Source organism: Salminus brasiliensis, chromosome 15 (assembly GCF_030463535.1).
Source record: "Salminus brasiliensis chromosome 15, fSalBra1.hap2, whole genome shotgun sequence".
NCBI lineage: Eukaryota > Metazoa > Chordata > Actinopteri > Characiformes > Bryconidae > Salminus > Salminus brasiliensis.
The window spans coordinates 33280670-33298324 of record NC_132892.1 but is presented as its reverse complement, the minus strand read 5'-3'; the positions used below and the strand labels follow the sequence as shown (position 1 = coordinate 33298324).

At 39.6% G+C, this 17655-nt stretch overlaps 1 protein-coding gene and 1 long non-coding RNA gene across 2 annotated transcripts in view; both read right to left on the bottom strand.

The window, feature by feature from the left end:
* LOC140536121 (sialoadhesin-like) overlaps positions 1-17655 on the bottom strand; it is a gene marked incomplete at its 3' end in the record, with an annotated part of 122623 nt that overhangs the window by 29124 nt on the left and 75844 nt on the right. The window contains exons 7-9 of the mRNA XM_072657768.1: positions 9880-10137; positions 9550-9792; positions 177-182 (exon numbers count right to left, since the gene is read on the bottom strand). Of these exons, the coding sequence (XP_072513869.1) occupies positions 177-182; positions 9550-9792; positions 9880-10137 (507 nt within the window). The remainder of the gene's footprint in view (positions 1-176; positions 183-9549; positions 9793-9879; positions 10138-17655) is intronic.
* Positions 6649-8742, bottom strand: LOC140536133 (uncharacterized). The gene is made up of 4 exons (XR_011977581.1): positions 8638-8742; positions 8033-8083; positions 7540-7608; positions 6649-6846 (listed from the first exon to the last, which is right to left on the bottom strand). It is a non-coding gene; the product is annotated as an uncharacterized lncRNA (long non-coding RNA).

Genomic DNA, 17655 nt, shown 5'->3' with positions numbered 1-17655 from the left:
TGAACTGTGGTAACTTCATTCACATGCTTTAACGGTCATAAAAATGGAGGAGAGGCATCATGCTGAGACCTCTGCCAAAAATGTTATGAATGAGGTGAAGCAGTGGAGCATTGAAAGTAAAGTGAGCATCCTAAACCCTAAACAGATGTTAAGTGCAAGGAATATGATCGCATGACATAACACTTACTTGGTATGTGAGTGAATAACATTCCTATACCGTTTTCTTTTGTCTTTTTTTTTATTTGTTTGACATCCCTATTGATAATACACCAGAACCTTACAAACAAAGGCACCTCCAGTGTTACTATATATGATGTATTATCTCACCTTCAATCATGAGCAGAAGAAACAGGAAAAGAGGAGCCATTCTGAGTGATGTCTATATATTAAAGCCTACAAAATCAAGAAAGCAGTTAATTTAAGGTTTGAATACTTCAAAAATAAAGTTCTCAATTTTAGCCTATGGTCATAAGTATATCAAACAATCTAAAAAATATGGCTTGTGAGAAGACGCAATTAAACAATTTTTAGCAATGATAGATAAAGGTAGATGATAGACAGGAAAAGCTATTTTGACCAGGGATGGCCAGAGCTTTGCATGAAACTGTAAAATTTTGAAATAGAATCTATAAAGTGCTTGCTATATACAGTGGAGAAAAAAAAGTATTTAGTCAGTCACCAATTGTGCAAGTTCTCCCACTTAAAAAGATGAGAGAGGCCTGTATTTGACATCATAGGTAGACTATGAGAGACAAAATGGGGAAAAAAATCTGAAAATCACACTGTCTGATTTTTAAAGAATTTATTTGCAAATAATGGTGGAAAATAAGTATTTGGTCACTTACAAACAAGCAAGATTTCTGGCTGTCACAGACCTGTATCTTCTTCTTTAATAGGCTTCTCTGTCCTCCACTCATTACCTGTATTAATGGCACCTGTTTGAACTCGTCAACAGTATAAAAGACACCTGCCCACAACCTCAAACAGTCACACTCCAAACTCCACTATGGTGAAGACCAAAGAGCTGTTGAAGGACACCAGAAACTAAACTGTAGACCTGCACCAGGCAGGTAGACTGAATCTGCAATAGGCAAGCAGCTTGGTGTGAAGAAATCTACTGTGGGAGCAATAATCAGAAAATGGGAGACCTACAAGACCACTGCTAATGTCCCTCGATCAGGGGCTCCACGCAAGATCTCAGCCTGTGTGGTCAAAATCCCAGAACCACACGGGGGGACCTAGTGAATGACCTGCAGAAAGCTGGGACCAGCATTACAAAGGCTACCGTCAGTTACACACTACGCCACCAGGACTCAGGGCAACAAAGGAGTGGCTTCGTAAGAAGCAAGGTCCTGGAGTGGCCTAGCCAGTCTCTAGATCTCAACCCCATAGAAAACTTTGGAGGGAAGTCAGTGTTGCCCGCCGACAGCCACAAAACATCACTGCTCTAGAGGAGATCTGCATGGAGGAATGGGCCAACATACCAGCAACGGCGTGTGCCAACCTTGTGAAGACTTACAGAAAACGTTTGACCTCTGTCATTGCCAACAAAGGATATATAACAAAGTATTGATATGAACTTTTGTTATTGACCAAATACTTATTTACCAAAATAATTTGCAAATAAATTCTTTAAAAATAAGACAATGTGATTTTCTGAATTTTTTTCCCATTTTGTCTCTCGTAGTTGAGGTCTACCTATGATGTCAATTACAGGCCTCTCTCATTTTTTTAAGTGGGAGAACTTGCACAATTGGTGACTGGCTAAATACTTTTTTCAGTAAATCAGCTGTTTACCATTTTTCATTATGTATAGAGATGTACGTAATGTACTTCAAAAAAATACATATAAAACAAATAAACAAATAAAACATTGTTTAATATTGAGAGTTCTGAACATGAAAGTGATGGGCCATGAACCTCAAACACTTCCTTGAAGGGAACATTCAACAGAACCAAAACAGAACTGGAAAACAACCAATTTCAGAACCTCAAAGCTGTCATCCAATCGTCTTGACTTCTTAAATGTACATATTCCCCAACCACTAGAAAAGGCTGGTCAAAGCTGATGAAACTATAAAATGGCAACTTCAGGAAAATATGCAATCAAGGCTAAAGAGGCTAGAATCTGACACTAGTAATCCACTTGAAGCATCACTCTGCAATGACTTATGGGGAAGCTAGTAAAGCTAAGTGGGTGCGATGTCTGGCCTGGAATACAAAGATTGATGGGTTAAAAGCTGACCCTACCAGGGCATAGTACAGTCTTAAACATAAAGGTGCTACAAATGCTTCTTTAAGTGAATAGAAGAACCACTTTTGGTTCTATAAAGAACCATGTTTGTCATAGAGATGTGTGAGGGTGAAGAACCTATAAAAGTTCCAAAAAATCTTTCCTTTGCTGTAAAGGTTGTTAATCAGATTAATGATCACATCCATTACAAAAATGGTTCTATATGGAACCAAAAGTGGTTCTTCTGTGGCATCGCTAAAGGAACCTTTTGTAGCACCATTATTTTTTACAGTCTACAATCTCTTTAGCTAGCTAACCACACCCCTCACTCGTAATGCTAGGCTGGGCCTATGTCATGCTATACTATGTGGCTACTGTGAGCTGGTAAACCAGCCACAAAAATCAGAAGTTATCATTTTGACTCTACAAGCCTTCAACAAAAGTAAACTTACTATTTAAATAACTTAATAGCACCTTTAGACATGTTGGTGAAGCCATGTGGCTGATGTTGGGCAGTTTTCCCAGAAGCATCTGAGCACAAAGATAATTCATTAAGTTACCAGTAAAGCTTATCTTTATACTTCTGGGTAACTGGAAACCACAGATCTTCTGAAGAACAGAGTGAGATCTATACCAGCTTTCTGAAGGTTTCTCACCTGAAGCTATGTTGTGGGCCTATTCTGGCAAAAGGTGGACAGGACAGGGATGCTACTTTGTGTATGTTGGGCTAAAATTAAAGTAGAACATTCACTACACCATAAAAAGGTCATACTTTCACAGAACCTCCAACATATTCAGATGATGCACCACGGCACCCGTACCTTAAAACAGAGTGATTTTACTGCAGCGTGGTAACTTTGACCAAACGAGTCAAGCAAACTGAATAAATCGTTTTCATTTACAGCATTTAGCAGACACACTTATCCAGACCGACTTAAAAAAGTGCTTCACTGTTTACTCAAGAATAACCTCATCTACTGTAGTTTAAATAGACTACAAATCAAAGATCCCTCTAATCTTAGACACGACTAAACACAAGTCAATATGGAGCCCATAATACTCTACTCTTCACCCAAGTACTCTCAGAAGAGGAGGGTCTTCAGTCTGGGTTTGAGGACAGCGGGTGTTGGACTCTGCTGTTCGGACACCCAGGGGAAGCTCGTTCTACCACTTCGGTGCAGGACAGTAAAAAGTCTGGATGCTCGTCCTCCGTGGAGCTTAAAGGATGGCAAGTCTAGCCGAGCCGTACTTGAAGCTAAAAGGACTCTTGGTGCAAATTGGCTTTTGACATTTGTTATCAAGTACGGAGGGGCTGGCTGGTCCAGTCTTGGCTTTGTAGACCAGAGTCAGGGGTTTGAATCGAAAGACCTGGGCAGCAGCTACAGGCAGCCAGTGGAGAGAGAACGCAGCAGAGGAGGAGCTGAACATGGCTGATTTTACAAACATTGAAGACGACCCATGCCGCTGTATTCTGGTTAAGTTGCAGGGGTCTGATGGTGCAATAGAGGTAGACCAGCCATAAGATGGTTACAATAATCAAGTCTTAAAGTGATGAGAGACTGAACAAGCACCTGGGCGACCTCTCTAGAGAGGAAAGTTTGAATTCTCTGGATGTTGTACAGGAGAAATCTGCATGACTGAGTTACTTTTGCAGAATACAATAACTTATTATCCATGACTACACCAAGGCTTCATGCTTCTGTAGATGGAGTGAACAGTGAGTTCTCGAAGGAGACGGCCATATATCAATATTAAACACATTTATAAATATTCATGGTGTGCCACAAATGCCTCTAACAATGCTCCAGGCCAAGACAACTTGGACAACTGCAGCAGGAAAACACCCAATTGCAAGCAAGCAAAAAAAAAACTGGCCCGACTGAAATAGCTTTGTATGTAAATGAACTGAATAGTGCTCAAAGCACATTTCTAAAAATCAACTATAAATACATTTAATGCTTCTTTGATGTCTAATGGAGCTTAAACATTTACTAATCTAAAAAAATAGTGAACTTACCGTCCAGTACTTAAGCTCACCCTCTGCGTCCAACTGTGAAATGGTGAGCGCACAGGAAATACTCAAGTATTATCCTGGATGTGGTTAACATGTTTAACTGAAGGTACTTCTACATTTTGCAGTGACCACCTTCAAGGTGTGCTTTAGCTTCAACATCAAGACTGTCTAAGTCCAACAAAGACGCCTTTTCATTTCATTTGAAACACACTTCACAACCATTGCTCAGCATTGCAATACAACCTATTTACACATATATATAACCCATCCATGGCTGTGAGCACACACCCAGAGTGGTGAGAAAGTACCTCAGCACCCAGTAAGCATAGAAGGTTAGGAAGTAAGTCATCCTCAGCCACAGATGACTCTGATATGATGTGTGGAACTATTTCTAAGTTCATTAAAATGTCCCCATGTTCTATTTACTCTATTCAATGCCATATCACCAATTTCTCTAGAGGAACATGCTCATTACTTCTGTGACCTAAAGAAACCCCTTCAGATCGGCAGTGAACTTTCTTTATGAGGTCAAGTTCTCTTTCTATTAGACTACGAGAGAGATCAGTCCACAGACAACAACAGTTCTACATGTTTGTATAGTTTATATAAGCTTTATTATTAATACATACATATATATGTAGAAGACTGGAAAGCAAGTAAACTAACACACTGAATCTAAGAGATGTTGCACGACATTTACATTTGGATGTTGGGAGCTTTTTGTTTTACACCATGTCAATGTTTGTTGACACTCCTTCTAATGAATGCATTTAGCAACTTTAAGCTGCATGCATTGCTGACACATACAGTATGTGCAAATGTACACACAGCTTGTCTAGTCCCTGTAGAGAAATACTACCAATAGAAAAGGACCTGTCTGGAGAAAATAAACATCAACCTATTGGCCTTATGCCAGGCGTGGGCTAAAGGGGATGATGTGGGACGGTGATCATCCAAGATCCTGACCTCACTAATGCTCTTGCTGCTGAATGCAAATAAATCCTGACATAATTGCTCCTTCAAAATCTTCCCTAATAATTCCCTATTATATGTCCCAATACTTTTGTCTATATAGTGTAGAACATCTGCATTAAGTCAACATCAGGAGGATAGGCATTGTGTCTGACATTCTGCAAAACATAGAGTTAAAGATAAGGTCAGAAAAGCATCATATTTTTTTTGTTTTGTTTTATGTATTCAAGCATCATCCTAAAGTCCTCAAAAGGACATGGAAATAATCTTAAACTGAGGTTTAACTTCCAACACTGGACAAACGGCCGAGGGCTTCGAAAGACTGTATTAAAAGTCATCTTTAGGGCAGAGTGAGTAATGCACCAAATTTCACATTATTAATAATACAACTCACAGTTAATTGTAGAATATCTAGGAGGGAAGAAAAAGGCAGACTGTTGGAAGGTAAACTGCTTGGCTAGGTTCTTGATTTTATCACATGTGGCTATAGGAAAGAATGAAACACCTGAATTCATTCATTAAGAGGTGTGTCCAATACCTTTGTCCATACAGTGTACCTTGAGAACTACTTCAAAACCAGTAAAAGTAATAAACCAGGAAAAACATCATTGCAGTAGACTAAGCTCTTTAAAATGTCGCCATGTGTTCTTTACCCTTTTCAGTATCAAATCAATAGTATCTGTAGAGGAATACTCTTACCACTTCTCTGAACTCAGGAAACCCCTCAAATCAGCCGTGAAATGTATTGATGATACAGTTCTATTCATTTTCAACAACTAGACTATTCAGTCCACAGAAAAAAAAAACAGTTCTGCATGTTCGGTATAGTTTATATAAACTTTATTTTTCAAGCAAAGAAAGATATAGAGATGAAGCTTGAAGAAAGCTTGAAGTAAAGTAACACAGTCTTAGAGCTTTTACACTACATTCACATTAGGACATTTAAAGGAGCTATCAGAATTTCATATATTTCATAGAGGTACACTATATGTCCAAATGTTTGTGGACACCCATTCTAATGTAGGCATTCAGCTAATTTTTGTTGCACCCATTGATGACAATGAGTCTAGTCCCTGTAGAGAATAGAATAGGACTCTTTAGAGCATATAAGCATGAACCTAATGCCACCATGCCAGATGCCAGGGGTGGGCCAGAAGGGTATAAAGCCCCCCAGCATTGAGGATGGAATGATGGGTGGTGCTCCAGCCAATACTTTTGGGATGAGTCAGGGAGTTGGGTTTGAGATCCTGACCTCACTAATGATATTGTCACTGAATGCAATTAAATCCTCACAGCAATGCTCCTCTAGAATCTAGTAGAAAGCCACCTTCTCTGGACAGTAGAGACAGTTACTCCAACAAAATCAGGAGAAATTGTTTTTTATTCCTTTGATTTCAAAAGAAACAGTGCATGAGCAGGTGTCCCAATACTTTTGCCCATATAGTGTAGAAAGTCTGCTTTAGGTCATTGGAGTATATTAATATATTCAGGTTATATCTGGGTTTAAATGGCCCAAAATTTAAATTCTGCAAGGAAATGAAAGCTTTGCAAGTAAAAAGTCGCTTCATTGTTGGGGCTGGTTTGGAAGATGTCGGAGGAGATGTTCTCACTGGTGCTTCCTTAAATCCTGTGGATAGGTGAAGAAGTAGAGCAGAGTACACACAGAAACACATAGTTAATAGTGTAAAATACAATTGACTTTAGTTCAGCTACATTAAACTAAGCATCAGTGAAATATATCTGATTATTCTAGAACTTATTTCTGGAATACTGGACACATCGTCATCAGGAGGACGGAAGTTGTGTTCATCACTCTATCAGAGTTATATATATATATAATGTATGTGGGGAATAGGAAGGGTAACACTAATACAACTGAGATATTTTTATTCTAATCTGGATGACTTCACAGCTATAGGATTTAGGATTTGAGAACAAGTTCAAAATAAAGTGCTATATTTTGATATAGCACTTTAGATACACAACTTCCATCACCTCTGGACACAGGAAATGGGGAGAAAATAGTACAAGGCATATTGGTGCCATCTACAGTGTAGAGTTGGTAATGCAGCAAAGCTCATTCATTGTTTGTTCTATTTTTGTTTTTGCCAGCTGTGTGTGTGCATTTGCACATCTGCGTCAGCAAAGGGTGCAACTTAAAGTAGCTAAATGCATTCATTAAAAAGGGTGTCCACAAACATTTGACCAGTAAAATAATTATAAAGAAAACATAAGTCGTTCACATTTCCTGAAGTACTGCGATCTGCATCATCACTTGCTAACTGCTGAGTCTGATCACTCTTAAACATCTTGAACTCACTTCTATGCTCTCGTAGTCTGGAATACTGGAAGCATCATCCTCAGAGGGGTGTGCATTGTCTTTAATGGCCTGCAGAGAAGAGAGTTAATGAACAGGTCAGAAAAGGATCCAACAAGGGTTAAGAACGCGTCCCTGAAAAGGACATTGTGTTTTCTGTAAATATTTTAAATGGGTTTAAGATAATTATCCGGAGATAATATTTGTGATGATGGTGTAAGGAATCACTGTCTGCCACTGCCTACCAGCAGAGGGCGACGGCAGCGAGGCACTGTTACCCAAGGGAACTCCAATCCCCAGAAATCCTAGGGGTAATCAGTGCCACACCTGGTGCTTTTTCTAGTGGGTGTGGTTTATGTAAATTATGACCCATTTTACAGCTCTGTTTTGGTGTAGTTGGGATAGAAACATTGTTTGATAGTATCATCTATTATCTGAACTCTTACTTGTACATCAAGTGCAAAAGTCTGATTACTTTTTAACATCATGAACTCACTTCTACATTTATGTAGTCTGGAATACCGGATGAGGGGTTATGACCGATGTTCTGCAGAACAGAAAGATAAAAAAAAAAGAAAAGGAAAAGGAGATTTTTTTTCTCAAATTAATTATCCCAAGGTAATTACCTCAAGAAAAATTACCTAAGTGCACTTAAGTGCAATTCCAACTTTACGCCACTCACTATTCTTTCCCCATTTCCTGTTTTTCAGACATGTTGTTCAGGGGTGTTGGAAGTTGTGCATCTGTGATGGGAACTAGTCTAATGGAACTTGACCTCCATAGAGAGGTGCACAATTTAGAGACTTAGGAAGATCGCATTTATGGGATAATGATATAATTATCTCAGGAGTTTAGGATATTATCTCAAGAAGATTAATCAGACTAGTATCTACCTCAGGATAACATCATTGGAAAATAATCCTGAGGTAATTTCAAATTAATTTCAAAATAGTAATAGTAATTAGCTAAGATAATCCCAGAAAGAGCTTTTTTTTACCCATTATAGAAAAAACATAATTTTATTTCCTCCTCTCCTTTTTGATGTGCTGTAGTAAAAAAGTCCTATCATTATCTTACATCTAGAACTCTGTAGGTACTCACCCCAAATGCATGGTCCTCCATATTTCTGTTCTGTCTCTTTCTCCTGCTCTCAGAAAACAGTTGGCATCTATATTGTTATTCTACAGTGTTTATCTTAATGTTGTTCATTTTTAACTTATGCAACCAAATCATCTAAAAAATAAAGTAATTGAATTATAGTATGATGTAGGATAGTGATTCTGACCTCATGCAGAAAACTACAGTAAGAAAAGCTGCAATCCCACAAACTCCGACTCCAACACATGTGTAAAGAATCACAGAGTGGTCTGCTGACATACAGGTAACAGTCAAACTTACACACAACCAGAAAACAACACCAGTCTCTACATTTTAACCTGATTTTTATTTATTTATTTATTTATTTATTTATTTATTTTTGATTTTCCCATCTGCAGGTTAGAGGACTCCCTATCACATAGTGGAGGCCTACCTACAGTAAATGCAGACTCCTACTTATGGAGGGCTGTGGAGCTGACTAGATTTGAACTAATGATCTCTGCACACTTGACAAGCCAACAATTAGATGGTTGTGCCATTCTAGAGCTGTCTCCAAAATTGTGTGTTTTATGTGGTGTCATTTAGGCTGGCCCTATGGTCTAACAACTACTAATCAAACATAAGAAGAACATTTTTGGTCATATCTCAGCAAGCACACAGAGCTCCATTTTAAAGCTACAAGCTCCACAGTCTTGTGGTGGGGATGTTCCACCTGTAAAAGAATGTGGAGTTAGGAATCTTGCCCACTGACTAGTAACAGTGTTCTGTAGTGGGCTTGTCCAGCCAAAGAATTGGATTCTAACGTCCTATGTGTAAAATACTCTAACCTGCTATGGTACACCAACTAGGCACTTAATGAGACAATGTATCATTTACAAACCATGGATAATAACTATAATAAAAACATGTGTTTACCTTTCAAAATGACTTGCTTGGCAGCTGATCTCTGAGCTCCATGTTGATTCTGAGCCTGGCAGTAGTATGATCCACTCTGTGGAGGACTGTAAGTGTGTCCAGACCCAACAGGTGAGCTTCCACCTTCTTTAAACCAGGTGAAGATCTCCACTGGTGGGTTTGCATCACTGCTGCATGTCAGATTCACAGAGTCTATTATTTCTTCAGACGAACTGATGGACACTGAAACCATCCTTGGAGGATCTATTACAGACAGGAGAAGATCATTTAGAGTAGATTCAGGAAATCATCTAACAGAGTCTTGAGTCTTAGAAATCATCACCAACGTACAAAGAACATTTAAATAGACAGCAGTGGAGCTTCTCTCTCCAACTTCATTACGACTCTGGCATGTGTATCCTCCATTGTCCCCAGAGCTGATGTTGGGAATGCTGTAAGTTTCTCCTTTTCCTACTGATGATGATCCTTTAAACCAGGTGTAGATCTTCACAGGTGGGTTTGCATCACTGCTGCAGGTCAGAGTCACTGAACTGCCCTCCACTATTCCTCCAGAGGGACTGATGGACACTGAGACACTCTTTGGAGGATCTAGAGACAGATATGACTTTAGTGTCTCTTGCTAATATCTAATGTCACTGTGTAGTTCAACCATTCCCAGAGTTTAGTGAAGAATGTAGACTTTACTCACATCTGACTCTGAGAGTTTGAGCAGTAGAGGGTAGATGTTCAGATCCTCTTACAGCACAGCTATAACTGCCTGCATCCTCACTGCTGACTGTTTGCAGGTGGAGCTGGTTGTTCTTGATGGTCTTTGTGGTTAAAGGACGTCCATTTTTAAACCAGATGAATGTTGGATCAGTCAGACTGCAGGTGGTTTTACACATCAGAACTACTGTTCGTCCCTCAGTCACTTCTCCAGGGGATTCTACATGAAGCTCTAAGACAACACAAATGCAGAAAATCTGAAAATATCTAGATTTAACAGTAGATATAATATTTACTTTGCCTTATTAACTGTGTAATAAAGTAGTTGTATAATTACATAAGTAAAAAACAAAGTTTACAGCTTGTGTATTTACATAAGCTGTATTACTGCAATCCATCTATAACGATGAATACATCACTAGTAGTTATTTTGTTATTGCATGGATTGTTAATGTGTAATTTCACAGGTATAAACACAATATACAGAAACCATTGCCTTACCTGTAACCTTCAGCTTAACTCCAGGTACCCCTTTCCATCTTTCTTTCTCTAAATTTGTGATAATTCTGAAGTAGTACTCTTTTTCATCCTTCTTCATTACATTACTTAGTTTGAGGGAGAAGTGTTTCTGTTCATTAGTGAAATACTCAACCCTGCCTGAGTAATCTGGGCCTTTACTCAGATCAGCCGGCTCCACATCCTGATCTGGATCTATGAACCAGAATGTCTCGGTCACTGTAAGGTCTTGTGGGAGTGTAAAAATGCCGTTCATAAACACTGTAGATCCTTTTAAAGCACAGATTTCCTGCTGGTTGTATTTCACACTCCACTCTACTCCAGAAACTCCTGAAATATATGAAGAAGCAAAGATCTGATTACAGAGGCTTGAGCATTTGAACATTACACACACTTTTGTCAGTGTTGTAAAAATGTAAAAGCCTTGCAAATAAAAACAAATCCAGTGTTACAGTAGGATATATGTACTCACCTGCAATTATGAGCAGAAGAAAAAGAGGAGGAGGAGCCAATCTGAGTGGGGTTGTCATATTGGCCTACAAAATCAGGAAAAGAGTATTGTATTGAGTGCAATATTTTTTTTTTATTTTCCCAGTGGTACAGCATGTGTGTATGCATGTATATGTGTGTGTGTGTATGTGTGTGTATATATATAACACTTAAACAACACAATATTCACAATAAATCAAACTTCTGTGAAATCAAACTGTCCACTTAGGAAACAACACTGATTGACAATCAATTTCACATGCTGTTGTGCAAATGGAATGGACAACAGGTGGAAATTATTGACAAATAGCAAGACACACTCAATAAAGGAGTGGTTCTGCAGGTGGGGACTACAGACCATTTCTCAGTACCTATGCTTTCTGGTTGATGTTTTGATCACTTTTGAATGTTGGTGGTGCTTTCTCACTCGTGGTAGCATGAGATGGACTCTACAACCCACACAAGTGGCTGAGGTAGTGCAGCTCATCCAGGATGGCACATCAATGCGAGCTGTGGCAAGAAGGTTTGCTTAGTCTGTCAGCGAGTGTCCAGAGGCTGGAGGCGCTACCAGGAGACAGGCCAGTACACCAGGAGTTGTGGAGGAGGCCGTAAGAGGGCAACAACCCAGCAGCAGGACCGCTACCTCCGCCTTTGTGCAAGGGGGAACAGGAGGAGCTCTGCCAGAGCCCTGCAAAATGACCTCCAGCAGGTCACAATTGTGCATGTGTCTGCACAAACGGTTAGAAACCGACTCCATGAGGAGGGTATGAGGGCCCGACATCTGCAGATGGGGGTTGTGCTCACAGCCCAACACCGTGCAGGACGCTTGGCATTTGCCAGAGAACAGCAGGATTGGCAAATTCGTCACTGGCGCCCTGTGCTCTTCACAGATGAAAGCAGGTTCACACTGAGCACATGTGACAGATGTGACAGAGTCTGGAGATGCCGTGGAAAGTGATCTGCTGCCTGCAACATCCTTCAGCATGACTGGTTTGGCAGTGGGTCAGTAATGGTGTGGGGTGGCATTTCTTTGGAGGGCCGCACAGCCCTCCATGTGCTCACCAGAGGTAGACTGACTGCCATTAGGTACCGAGATGAGATCCTCAGACCCCTTGTGAGACCATATAATGGTGCGGTTGGCCCTGGGTTCCTCCTAATGCAGGACAATGCTAGACCTTATGTGGCTGGAGTGTGTCAGCAGTTCCTGCTTGATGAAGTCATTGAAGCTATGGACTTGCCCGCCCGTTCCCCAGACTTGGATCCAATTGAGCACATCTGGGACATTGTGTCTCGTTCCATCCGTCACATTGCACCATAGACTGTCCAGAAGTTGGTGGATGCTTTAGTCCAGGTCTGGGAAGAGATCCCTCAAGAGACCATCCACCACCTCATCAGGAGCATGCCCAGGCATTGTATGGAGGTCATACAGGCATGTGGAGGCCAAACACAATACTGAGCCTCATTTTGACTTGTTTTAAGGACATTACATCAAAGTTGGATCAGCCTGTAGTGTGTTTTTCCACTTTAATTTTGTGTGTGACTCCAAATCCAGGCATCCATTGGTTAATAAATTTGATTTCCATTGACAATTTTGGTGTGTTTTTGTTCTCAGCACATTCAACTTTGTACAGAACAAAGTATTCAATGAGAATATTTCATTCATTCAGATCTAGGATGTGTTATTTGAGTGTTTTTTTTTTTTAGCAGTGTATATATGTATGTATATGTGTGTGTGAAATCAGCTGTTTACCATTTTTCATTAAGTATAGAGATCAACATAATGTATTTAAAAAAATGCATAAAAGACAATAAAACATTGTTTAATATTGAGAGTTCTGGACATGGAAGTGATGGGCCATGAACCTCAAACATTCAACAGAACCAAAACAGAACTGGAAAACAACCAATTATAGAACCTCAAAGCTGTCACCCAATCGTCTTGACCTGTTAGATTTACACCCCAAACTGTACATAATTCCCACCCATTAGAAAAGGCTGGTAAAAGCTGATGTAACTGTAAAATGGCAAATTCAGGAGAATATGCAAGAAAAGCTAAAGAGGCTAAAATCTCACACTAGCAATCCGCTTGAAGCATCACTCAGCAATGACTTATGTGGAAGCTAGTAAAGCTAAGTGGGTGCCATGTCTGGCCTGGATTACAAAGAATGAACCAGGTCATACTACACTTTTAAGCATAAAGGTGCTACAAACGCTTCTTTGAGTGAATAGAAAAACCACTTTTGATTTCATAAAGAATCATGTTTGTCATAGAGATGTGTGAGGGTGAAGAACCTATAAAATCTTTCCTTTGCTGTAAAGGTTCTTTATCAGATTAATGATCACATCCATTACAAAAATGGTTCTATATGGAACCAAAAGTGGTTCTTCTGTGGCATCGCTAAAGGAACCTTTTGTAGCACCATTATTTTTTACAGTCTACAATCTCTTTAGCTAGCTAACCACACCCCTCACTCGCAATGCTAGGCTAGGCCTATGTCATGCTATACTATGTGGCTACTGTGAGCTGGTAAACCAGCCACAAAAAGCAGAAGTTCTTATTTTGACTCTAGAAGCCTTCAACAAAAGTAAACTTACTATTTAAATTAACTAGCACCTTTAGACATGTTGGTGAAGCCATGTGGCTGATGTTGGGCAGTTTTCCCAGAAGCATCTGAGCATAAAGATAATTCATTAAGTTACCAGCAAAGCTTATCTTTATACTTCTGGGTAACTGGAAACCACAGATCTTCTGAAGAACAGAGTGAGATCTATACCAGCTTTCTGAAGGTTTCTCACCTGAAGCTATGTTGTGGGCCTATTCTGGCAAAAAGGGCCTATTCAGAGTTGACAGGACAGGGATGCTACTTTGTGTATGTTGGGCTAATATGAAAGTATAACATTTACTACACTATAAAAAGGTCATACTTTCACAGAACCTCCAACATATTCAGATGATGCACCACGGCACCCATACCTTAAAACAGAGTGATTTTACTGCAGCGTGATAACTCTGACAAAACGATCATACAAGTCAAGCAAACTGAATAAATCGTTTACATTTACAGCATTTAGCAGACACTCTTATCCAGACCGACTTAAAAAAGTGCTTCACTGGTTACTCAGGAATAACCTCTTCTACTGTAGTTTAAATAGACTACAAATCAAAGATCCCTCTAATCTTAGACACGACTAAACACAAGTCAATATGGAGACCATAATATTCTACTCTTCACCCATGTCCTCTCAGAAGAGGAGGGTCTTCAGTTTGGGTTTGAAAACAGCAAGCGTTGGACTCTGCTGTTCGGACACCCAGGGGAAGCTCGTTCCACCACTTCGGTGCAGGACAGAAAAAGTCTTCCATGGATCTTAAAGGATGGTGGGTCGGGCTGAGCCGCACTTGAAGCTGGAAAGGCTCTTGGTGCAAATTTGCTTTACGTCATCTCCATCAAGTATGGAGGGGCTGGCTGGTACATTGTAGGCCAATGTCAGGGGTTTGAATCGAACGACCTGGGCAGCAGCTACAGGAAGCCAGTGAAGAGAGAACGCAGCAGAGGAGGAGCTGAACATGGCTGAACTTAGAAACGTTGAAGACCACCCATGCCGCTGCATTTTGGTTAAGTTACAGGGGTCTGATGGTGCAATAGAGGGAGACCAGCCAGAAGGGAGTTATAATAATCAAGTCTTGAAGTGACGGGAGACTAAAATAGCACCTGGGCGACCTCTCTATAGAGAAAGGGTCGAATTCTCTTGTTGTACAGGAGAAATCTGCATGACCGAGTTATGTTTGCAACATGGCTCAAATACGATAACTTATCATCCATGACTACGCCAAGGCTTTGAGTGTCTGTAGATGGAGTGACCAGTGAGTTCTCGAAGGAGACGGCAATATATCAATATTTATTGAACACATTTATAAATATTCATGGTGTGCCACAAATGCCTCCAACAATGCTCCAGGCCAAGTCAACTTAGACCACTGCAGCAGAAAAAAGGCCAATTGCAACCTAGCAAAAAACCTGGCCTGGCTGAAATAGCTTTGTATGTAAATGAACTGAGTAGTGCTCAAAGCACATTTCTAAAAGTCAACTATAAATACACTGAAGGCCTCTTTGATGTCTAATGGAGCTTAAACCTTTACTAATCAAAAAAATAATGATCTTACCATCCAGTACTGAGGCTCACCCTCTGCGTCCAACTGTGAAATGGTGAGCGCACAGGAAATACTCAAGTATTATTCTGCATGTGGTTAACATGTTTAACTGCAGGTACTTCTACATTTTGCAGTGTCCACCTTCTTATCTGCAGTAAGATGTGCTTTAGCTCCTCCAACATCAAGATTGTCCAACAAGACTGTCTAAGTCCAACAAAGTCCAAAAACTCCTTTTCATATAATTTACAACACACTTCACAGCCAATGCACAGCAATGCAATACAATCTATTTACACACACGTCATATATAACCCATCCATGGCTGTGAGCACACACCCAGAGCGGTGAGAAAGTACCTCAGCACCCAGTAAGCATAGAAGCTTAGGAAGTAAGTCATCTTCAGCCACAGATGACTCTGATATGATGTGTGGAACTATTTATAAGCTCATTAAAATGCCCCCATGTTCTATTTACTCTATTCAATGCCGTATCACCAATTTCTCTAGAGAAACATGCTCATTACTTCTCTGACCTAAAGAAATCCCTTCAGATCAGAGCTTTATTATTAATACATACAAATATATAGAAATATATAGTAGACTGGAGAGAAAGTAAACTGTATGTACACACAGCTTGTCTAGTCCCTGTAGAGAAATACTACCAATAGAAAAGGACTGTCTGGAGCAGATAAACATCAACCTATTGGCCTTATGCCAGGTGTGGGCCAAAGGGGATGATGTGGGATGGTGATCATCCAAGATCCTGACCTCACTAATGCTCTTGATGCTGAATGCAAATAAATCCTGACATAATTTATCCTCCAAAATCTAGAAGGGAGGCTTTCTCTAGACAGTATGGGTAGTTTCTTGCATACAGAATCTCTTTTTTTAATTCCCTAGATTTCAGAAGAAACAAAGAGAGAGCATCTGTCCCCATACTTTGTCTATATAGTGTAGAAAATCTGCATTAAGTCAGAGGAGAGTATTCATTTTGGGCCTAAATGTTACTGCAGGTAAATGAAAGTCGGTCCATTGGTGCAGATTTGGTTTATATTAAGGATGATGTTATCACTGGTGCTTCCTCAGATCCTATGGAAAGGTAGGGTAGTAGAGACGGGCACACACAAAAACGCATGGTTAAAAAATCTTCATTTTTAATTACTTGTTGTGTGTTTCTGAAGTCTAAAAGTCTAATTACCCTTTAACATAATTAACTTACTTTTACGTTTACATAGTCAGGATTACTGGATCCGTCATCATCATCAGGAGGATAGGCATTGTGTCCAAAATTCTGCAAAACATGGAGTTAAAGATAAAAGCATCATATTTTTGTATTTTTGTTTTTTGTATTAAAGCATCCTCCTAAAGTCCTCAAAAGGACATGACATGTTTCTGATGTGTTTTTATTCAAATAATTATCTTGGAATATGAAAGGAAAACTTGGATGAGAGGATGGGTTACATTAATATAACTGAAGTTTGACTTCACAGCTATTTGAGATTGAGCTCAAAACAAAGTGTCAGGGAAGCACAACTTCCAACACTGGACAAAGGTCTGATGGCTTCAAGATACTGTATTTAAAAGGTGCCATTTACAGGGCAGAGTGAGTAATGCCCCAAATTTCACATTATTAATAATACAACTCACAGTTAATGGCAGAATATCTAGGAGGGAAGAAAGACTGTTGGAAGGTAAACTGCTTGGCTAGGGCCTTTAATCTTATACACATGTGGCAATAGGAAATAATGAAACACCTGAATTCATTCATTAAGAGGTGTGTCCAATACCTTTGTCCATACAGTGTATCTTGAGAACTACTTCAAAACCAGTGAAAGAATTAGGAAGAACATCATTCTCGTGGTCTTTTTACATTTTGAACTTACCTTTACATTCTTATAATCTGGAATACTACATTCATCATCAGAAGGATAGGTGTTATCATCGTCGTCCTGCAGAACATGGAGTTAAAGAACAGGTCAGAGCAGAGTCCTTTTTTTGTGAGAACATAAGAAAGGTTAGTTGGGGTGGCATGATGGTGCCTGCGAGGGGCCATTTCCCACCATTTCCCTCCTCCTCACTGATATATTATCTTTTTAAATAATTATGCTAAGATAATATTCAAGATAATGGAGGTTAATATCCAATAAAACATTCAATCATTACAGCACCCTTTAATGACAGTTATTCACCTGGTCATCTAAAAGGTTTTTTTTTCTTTCTTTTTCTAGTGAGTTTATGTAAATTATG